The 9460-nt window shown below is 42.1% G+C and overlaps 1 protein-coding gene across 1 annotated transcript; it reads right to left on the reverse strand.

Annotated features, from left to right (window-relative positions):
* Positions 1-2133: 2133 nt before the first annotated feature.
* On the reverse strand, positions 2134-8978 carry LOC117045511 (cell cycle control protein 50C-like). Its single transcript, XM_033146611.1, has 7 exons — positions 8334-8978; positions 7418-7528; positions 6293-6394; positions 5784-5874; positions 5387-5527; positions 4052-4261; positions 2134-3448 (listed from the first exon to the last, which is right to left on the reverse strand). Exons 1-7 carry the CDS (start codon positions 8532-8534, stop codon positions 3264-3266), a joined length of 1041 nt encoding a protein of 346 aa, XP_033002502.1. The 5' UTR covers positions 8535-8978; the 3' UTR covers positions 2134-3263.
* Positions 8979-9460: the final 482 nt, after the last annotated feature.

Raw genomic sequence — 9460 nt, forward strand, 5'->3', positions numbered from 1 at the left:
CTGTTACTGGAATTATGCACACAAGTGTATATGCTTAGTCTGAAGTCTTGCAGGTATCCAAACCCACAAAAATTAGTACAAGCAAGTCCACCTCCACTATATGTTGCAGATTTAAGCTTGCCAGCACATAAAATATTACAACAGTATAAAAGGAATGGTGTGAGCAATTGAATGTATCAAAATTAAATGGCCAATGAAATGAAAACAGCTTTCTTGATTTATTGCCCTGACGCGGGTGGCGCTGTGGGTTAAACCACAGAGCCTAGGGCTTGCCGACCAGAAGGTCGGCAGTTTGAATCCCCGTGACGGGGTAAGCTCCCATTGCTCGGTCCCTGCTCCTGCCAACCTAGCAGTTTGAAAGCATGTCAAAGTGCAAGTAGATAAATAGGTATCGCTCTGGCGGGAAGATAAGCGGCTTAGTCATGCTGACCACATGACCCAGAAGCTGTATGCCGGCTTCTTTGGCCAATAAAGCGAGATGAGCGCCGCAACCCCAGAGTCATCCGCGACTAGACCTAATTGTCAGGGGTCCCTTTACCTTTACCTTTTTATTTTAGGTACTAACTTATTGATTCCTGAATGTAAGACACACAGCACAGGCAAGTATCCACACTTAAGTGTTTTGGGGTTTAGGCCCACCGTTGGTATTGTCTCAAGGTATGCAGAGGGGTCACTCGGTTAGTGCAGGTGAGATGGGTGCAAATAAGTGTCGAGTGGCTGTTTTCCTAGAATGTACTTCCTTACCTCAGCATGTTCTGTAGTCACTCTGTATATGTTGCTAGAATTTAGATAATATGAATAGCAATTTTTTAATGTATGTGTTAAAACCTTTTAATAAAATGCACAATGTGGAACTCATGATTCTTGTTCAGGAAAAGTTAAGCAGATTCCATTTTGGAGCTTAATGTCACTGGATATCCCAGCTGATGAAGGGTCAGTTACAGCTACATTTTGACAAGCACTTTCTGTTCGGCAGATAGAATAGTCCTGATTTTATCTTGGGGGTACTGTTTGTGGACATGAGAACCTGAGTGGCAATATGCAGGTAAGTCACAACACAACAGACTTACACATTGTTCGGATGATTCGGAGCAGCCCAATCCTATTGCTTACTTGTGCAAACAGGCTTGTTCTGTTCTACCCCATCTGCCACACCTTTGCTGCACCTCTTGATAGCACACCGTTAAAAGAGCGCTGATAAGTTTTGAAAGGAGTTATCTTAGTGAACCATTCCACCCCCTTGATTAATACTGGAACAATGGTACCAGACAGATGAGTTCTGTTAAGTACTTATATACGAGTATAAGCCTAGTTTTCCAGCACATTTTTTGTGCTGAAAAAGCTGCCCTCGGCTTATACTTGAGTGAGGCGGGCGGTGGGGGTGGCAAGAAAGAAGCCCTTTCTCTCCGCTCGTGCTGCCACCCGCTCTCCCCAGTCAACCATTCCTTAAGAAGCGTACAAGAACAGCGGTTCTTTACTCTCCCCAGGCAGCTTGTTCCATTCCTGAACTGCTCGCATAAATGCAAACTTGCCAAAGGAGGAAGAGGAAGGAGCAGCCCAAAGGGCTGCTTTTGGGCTGCTCGTTGCTCCTCCTCCACAGCGGCAAAGGTGAACCGGCTTATACTCGAGTCAATAAGCTTTCCCAGGTTTTTGTGGGAAAATTAAGTGCCTCGGTTTATATTTGGGTCGGCTTATATTCGGGTATATACGGTACATCTTCACAGAACGCCTAATTTACATAATTCACTGCCATAAAATACAGTGGTACCTCAGGTTACAGACTCCGTTAACCCGGAAGTAGTAAATTGGTACCTCAGGTTAAGAACGGAACTCCGGAATGCATTAAGTTCGTAACCAGAGGTACCACTTTATGCTGATATCCACATGCTCAGATAAATCTACTGAGATTAGGTCTATATAGTGATGGTCACCTAAATAGATGCCCCAGGTTCAGAGGCAGTATTCCTCTAAATACCTGTTGCTAGTTAGGCAAATCATCATCTTTGGCGATCACTCGTAGCCGAGTAAGATTGTCTTCCATGAACACAGTCTTCACAGGGAGTCCGTAAGTGACCATAGCTGCCAATTCTGGATCCACATGTCCTTCCACAGTGGGGACATTGGTTTCCGGGTGGGAGTTGATCACAAATAGCATAGTGTGGGGGCTGTCGTCTTCATGGGGGCTTCTTGGAAGCATTTGGCTGGCTACTGGGCGACAGGTTGCTGGGGCAGAATGGATCCAGCAGCTCTGCTCTGACACTCTTAACCACTATGCTGAGAATTATATAGCACAAGACTAACTTAGAATGCACAGCGCATATGGAGCTAAAGCCCCACAACTTTGCACCAAGAAAACCCAGCATGTCTCCTTCCTTGTCATTAATACTTCCTTGTCATTAAAATCCGGAGAGTATTTCTTACAAGAGGGATTTAACTGCAACGTTTTTGCTTTAATTCTAATTTGACGTTGCCTGGCGCTTTTTAAAATTCCCTCTTGGTGGCAGCTGGCTGTGATGCCATTTACTGCTTTATCTCATGAAGTGTATAAATGGCACTGCATGCTGCGAAATAAATCACTCTTTAATCTCACAGAGGCCAGTATTTGGGAAAGCTGTATATAATTTTGGTACAGAGTTTTCAATACGAAAGATGAATTAATGGAAATAGACATTTTAATGAGCAGATTCATGCGTAACACTACTTACACTGACAGTTTCTTCCTTTTTAAACTCTACATTTCTTGCAACGTGCTGTTCTGCCTATGACACTTTCGGGAACAGAGTCACTGCTGCAGAGGATGTGCAAGAGGCCAGGGATCCACATGGCTGTTACCTGAGAACTTGTGTGAACTTTTAACCTAGCTGTAAACATTCATCAGACCAAATGTACTGGCGCAGTTCCTAGCCAAGCATTCATTATACTAAGTACTAGATGAATTCAGACAGGAACTCAGCCCATTGCTGCATGAGCCGAGACTTCACAGACTCCTTCCTTTGCATATTACGGTTTCTAAACTTCCACCTGTGTTCTGTGTAAACCATGGTTTGCCACTCCATCCGTGTTCCATCTGCAGAGTGATTTTAGCAAAGCATCATTTGCCTTTAAACAAGGTTCCCAAATCCAAAACTGTCTTTTGGAGTCCTGGTTTAAGGGCGATGATGGTGTGCTGAGAATCAGGAAGGAAATTTAGGTATCTCTCATTTCTGGTCTCTGGCTTTGCAGGGCACTTGTATTTTTAACTTCATCAAGTAAAGGGAATCGTCCTATAGTCCCTTGTTGGGTTTCCCCCTGGATTTCAAGTGAGCTACTGTAATGATACAACTTGCCAGCAGAGTCGCTGCACCAGTAACCGTGTAAGCTATCCCCAGAAAAGGATTTCTTCCTCCACTCCATGTTACTGTTGAGAAGACCACCTGCTTTTCTCCTTTGAACTTTGAAACTGGGAAATCTGACAGGATGATGTTCAAGTTGTATTAACAGTTTGGAACATACATGAGCATTAAAAGATGCCAAAGAGTTGGATCTAATCCTGTTAGCAATATCTATGTGCCCCCCCCCTTAGCACCTACAATGCAAAAGGCATATTTAAAAGGAATATATGTAGATTTTCACAGTTTACTCTCCTTGTTGCAATACACATCTATTGATGGGACACTACCACTATTATCAGCCTTTTCCAGTGTGGTGCTCTACAGAAGTTTTGAACTGGAACTCCCATCTGCTCCAGCCATCATAGCCAATGGTCAGGGATGATGAGAGCTACAGTCTAAAACACCTGCAGAGTACCAGGTTGGGGAAGACTGAGCTAGACAGATACAGTATCTGCATTAGCCCACTGTATGTTTCCTCCACCCAAGTGACAAGCAGCTCCTCTCCTCAAAACTCAGCTACATTTCACGATGAAATGCATGCAGCATTGGCCTGCCAGGGAGTGTTCTGGCTATATATTCCTTGATTACCCTTACCGTCTACAGAAAATCTGCCAGTTATAGCCCACACATAACTAAAACTTGCAGAGAAAACATGACACGAACCCACACAGAAAGGATACTATAGGATATTTGGAGCCCATACATCCCTGCTGGGAGCCCATTTGCAAACTGCCTGGTGTGGCTGACGCGACAGTAAAGATTCTTGAATGTAGAAAAGGCTGATACACGCATCCAGATGATAAAGTCTTCATTTGTGTAGCCATTGTTCTCTTGGTTTTCTTCATCTAATAAATATACTGGTTTTTGCCAGTAATGTGGTCTTGCCGTGCCTGAGATAGATGGGGAGGGAGGGAGATGATAGCTATAGGTGAACTAGCTACCCCTACTTCTACAGGTATATATTTCTAACGTTAGTCTCACTAGTGGGTAAGCATGCCTCAGCCTTCGCCGATATGGTGCCCTCAAGATGTTTTGGACAATAGTTCTCTTCATTCCTGACCATTGGCCATGCTGGCTGTGGCAGATGGGACTTAGAGTCCAACAACACCTGGAAGGTCCCAGGTTCAGGAAGTCTGACCTAAGTAGTCTAAACAAAGTGAGTACTGAGTTATAGTTTGATGCATCCATCACAGACACACTTGTGAAGGAGTATGTCCCACTGTTCAGTGGGGATGCAGGATTGCCTTGTAAGTCAAGCAACGTGCCAGGAATGTAGCTTCAATAAAGTTGATTATCCAGTATGCATATAAGGTGGAGCAGATTTGCACCCATTGGCCCTGCTCCTGACCTCGGTTGAAGCGGGAAATTTAAGTGTCGTTAACATCAATACTGAGGCACCTCTTTAACCATGTTTAAAGTGAAAGTGCACTGCAAATGGGCACATGTTCTGGGAAGGAAAGGGCACACCGTTTTGTGGTGGTGTCCCAGGTGCTCATCCATGGTGGAAAAAATCTGATGCATTGGCCTTGAGAAAAGGTAGCTGTGCAGCATTGGAACACCATTTCTTCTGAGTACTAAAATCTTTCCCAGGAACCAGCTTTGGCTGGGTTACATTACATCAGGGATGGGGAAACCTTCCAAGGGCCATATTCCCTCCAGGGGAACCTTCCAAGGGCCACAGGCAAACAGGCAGAGTAACAAGTGAACGATTCACCTTTCTACAGCAGGTTAAGTTTCTTCTGTCCTCCATCCAGACAAACAAGCAAGAGGCATTTACTAATTTAATAAAAATTATATAACACTTGATTGTGGGGAAAAACCTCAAAGCAATGGATCAAACCTCAAAAGCATGATTAAAGTTCAAAGACACATTCCAGCTAGGTAAAAACACTTAGGTCTGAAGCAGAGCTAGTGAAAAATGTAGTCAGGAAAGATTTCCAAGGCACACAAGAGAGCCCATTAGCTGCATTTCAAAAACTGACGAACCACCTTTCAGCTAATGGGATCATTCTTACCATCAAATGCAGAAGACAAGTTGTGTGCAGCTGGATTGTGAAATTTCACATTTTTATCTGTCCACCAGGCATTTCCTTGCTTCAGAAGTGGGACTCTGACAGCCTTTACAGAAGCAGGATAGTAGAACAGCTGTATTGTGTCTGTATGGAAAATAGAAACAGGGATTTAATGCTAAGCCAGTATTGAATGCCTGTAATTTGACTATTTTAGTTGATCTAAGAGAATATGGTCACATCCACACCATACATTTAAAGCACAACATTACAAAACCTCCAATGGTGGCTGTGTGATGACATCCTTACATTTTTGTCATATAGAGAGAAATCTTAACTTGCAGTCCGAATAGATTATGAAGACTGCATATTCAGGTAAATATCAGATGCACGTAGCACTCACCATTGAACATACTGTTTGCAATTGCACCACATGGAGCTATAGGTGTCCCGTTTTCATAAGTTGCAAAAGGTACACAATTGCTGTTCTGAATCTGTATTCAAAACCATAATGCAATTAGGAGCACATTTCTCTGAAAAATCAAGCCATAATGTTAAACAATGCAGCTATTCATAAACAGCAGGAAATGTGTTCTGAAAAAGACACATCTTTTATCTGGTGATGGAAAATCAATGGGGAAAGACTGTCACACCATGCCAGGGAGTGTATTTCCTAGTGTGGCTCTGAATAGTTGGCAAATGACTCTCCCTCCTCTCGGATGTTTACATTGCCCACCTCCCTCAGCATAACATTACAAAGTCCAGACAATGAATGACAAGCACAACATTCCTGAACCAGCTAGACTTCTTTCTGGTTAATAATATATCAAGAATTACTACCCTTAAAATGGCATCATGTGATTAAAAAAAACCAAACATCAGAAGTACTAAAAGAATTTCAAACCACCTTACGTTTGCCTTCCGACCCAATAGTTGTGCATCACTTCTGGAAAGGACATAGCGACGATGGTTCTGATAAAAATTATGCAATCCATAGTACATGAAGACATCACCCTGCATTTTTTTTTAAGGGACAACATGTAGGAATTAAGAAATGAGTTTCAAAGCTAAATCTGGCACACTATTGACAATAGCCCCTATGAAGTGGGACAGTAATATGAATGTCCAAGATCTAAGTGCCATCAAAAGCCCTAGAGATCTTTGATGGGCAAGAATTGGCGTGACTCCAAATCACCAAGCCCAAGAGACAAGCCTAAATTGTTACTTTATTGGTTTGTGGAGTAAGGCTACCAATAAATGAAAATGATATTCTCTTCCGATTGCTCCACAAGGTCTTCCTCTAATGTTCATTGCTTGATGCGCTCGCGAAATCAGTCAAAACAGCAAAGACAAGCTGCTCTGTATCACCTGACATTATTTCCACAGAGGCAGTTCACATCCTCAGCTGCTGAATTCAGCATTGGTTGAATAAACCGAAGGATAAGCTCCTGAGAGATGGGCATGGATATGGGAATCCCTAAGGTATGGTGCCAGATGCAAAAGAAGACAGGGCTCCTGCACCTTTAACAGAAAAGGAAAATTTGACAGGTGTGGCATCTGGTCACGCTACGCTAAGGGTTGTAGCCCTAGTCATTGAATGACAAGAGCTAACACACTAGATACTGACATGCCAACACCACAGTCACAATATGTGCTCCACACTGCTATTTCAGATAGATTTGGTGCTTAAAATTGGCTAGATGCTAAAAGCACCATAGGGTGTAATCCAGCCAACAATTGAAACACTGAGGTTCCACTGATTTTACAGTGAGAATTAATGCATGTGCTTAACATTCTCCCATTGAAATTATAAAAGGGCTTAACTCGGCTAAACACTCACAAAATGTTTTAAATATTTCAAAACGTTTACTTCAAATTCATTCTTGTTTCCTTAGGTACAATTTATTTCTTTTTATTCAACAGCCTTAAAATATTTGAGGTTTCCTTTCCCCATGTATGTTGTTAATTTTAATGCTAATCTTGTGTTGCTTATTAAAAAAACAACAACCTATTATTCACTTTTCCACAATCACTTACCTGCATGCTTTCCTGAAGTGTGAAGTTGGTGATACACAGGCATTCCTTCTCCCAGTTGGATGAGTTTTCACGCAGCTTTGAACAATGTGAGCATAACTCAGAATAATTAATCTGCCAAGAAACGAAAGAAACAGGCCGAGTTATTGTCATCATTTCACAAGGAGAACAAGATCTCCATGCCTTAAAGGCTTCACACCAGGGGTCAGCAGACTTTTTCAGCAGGGTGCCAGTCTACTGTCCCTCAAACCTTGGATTCTAATCTCATTATACATGACAAAGCTATCTTTAGCCATCTCACCCGTTGCCTTTTCCTTTAAGACCAATTGCAGTCATTAACAGTCGTTAACAGGTTTTCCACACCTATCAGCTGATCACCCATTCCCACCACCCTTCTGAGTAATACCCCTCCCCACTCTCACTATACATAAGGGTCTGGTGACTTCTGTTTCAGTGTATCTGAAGAAGTGTGCATGCACACGAAAGCTCATACCAAGAACAAACTTAGTTGGTCTCTAAGGTGCTACTGGAAGGAATTTTTTTTCTTTCAATATAGACTTTGTTGTTTAGTCGTGTCTGACTCTTTGTGACCCCATGGACCAGAGCTCGTCAGGCACTCCTATCTTCCACAATATAGAGTACTTACATTATTTATTCCTTTGCTAAAGAAATAAAGAACATAATAGCCAAAGTGGGTATTGAAGTCAGGTCTCTGGGTGCCAAGATCAGTACTTCCACTTTTGGATCTGCACCAAAATGTTTATTTTACGGCATTAGGATTAATGAGGACATCATATACAAATGTTATGAAAATTAAACAAAACAAAACAAATACACTGTAAATTTCTGTTTTACTTATACACAAATACAGTCTACCAATATTGTAATGCATGCTTTCTAGCACACAATGAAAACAAACCTTTATTTCTTTGACTCCTGTTGCAGCCAATAGAAGTACAATTCCCATCACAAGGCAGAAGAGGCTAATGATAAAGAAACTGGGGAGGACAAGCTCTGGGGTGAGCTGGGGCTTCCAGGCTGGGAGTCTCTGTTGTTTATATGCAGTATTATCAGGGCATCTCGATGGACGGTTTGGTGAAACGGTGCTCTTTTCATTCATGTTGATGCTGGACAAGTCTTTGGTTGGCCTTTGTGTCGTACCGTAAGGTATTTTTCATCTGTTTCTATCTACTTAGCATTTTAAAGAACCTTGGTAACTTCCTGGAATTACTTATTAACTTGATCCATTTGATTGGGAATAATGCCTTCCTTGTACTTTATTGTCATAATCACATTTAGCCAGCCTGTGCCATCCTCCTGCTGGTGTACTTTAACCTGACTTACACCTGCTAGCTAATACCAGTCAACTGCTTCCTGCACAAGGTTGCAACCCTTTTGCTGTTACTGTTGTTCCACACAGCTTAGGACACAATTTAGTAGGATCATCTGCATTGCTTTATTTGGAAATCCTGCATGCAGGGTGGTATATTACTCCCCAGATTTTCTGTCTGTCAAATTTATTAGCTGACTTGATTGTGTTTTTGTGATGACCAATGATTTTCAGCATATAGTAAACTTTACCGTCTGACACAACTTAAGGCTTCCCTTTCTCCCCACCATCACAGATTCCAAAACTGCATTGAAACTGAAGTAAAAAGGCAGATTTTGCTAATAACAAGTATGGTGAGAATCGAGTGAGAGACAATGGTTACACCAGCTCTGCATTTTTTCTGGGGCCAATTAAGCACCCTACTCACAAGTAGCATCTATTTTGCTTCAAGTTTCCTGGTCTTCATATCTGCCATAAGAACGAGAGTTTGCTACCTGATGCTTTGAATTCACAGTGGCAGATTCTAGGTTACAACGACCTATGGTAATGATAATTAGTAACACTGGGGAGTTCCCCTAAAGAAAGAGGGGTAGTTATCCCTATACATTGACAATTTATGATCACTGGCACTGATCTTTAAGGATATTTTGGAAATACTTTAGCCATGGTTCTGCCACAGAACAGATGATCTATTGGAGGTTACTTCCTTCCAGAAA

This window comes from Lacerta agilis, chromosome 4 (assembly GCF_009819535.1).
Source record: "Lacerta agilis isolate rLacAgi1 chromosome 4, rLacAgi1.pri, whole genome shotgun sequence".
NCBI lineage: Eukaryota > Metazoa > Chordata > Lepidosauria > Squamata > Lacertidae > Lacerta > Lacerta agilis.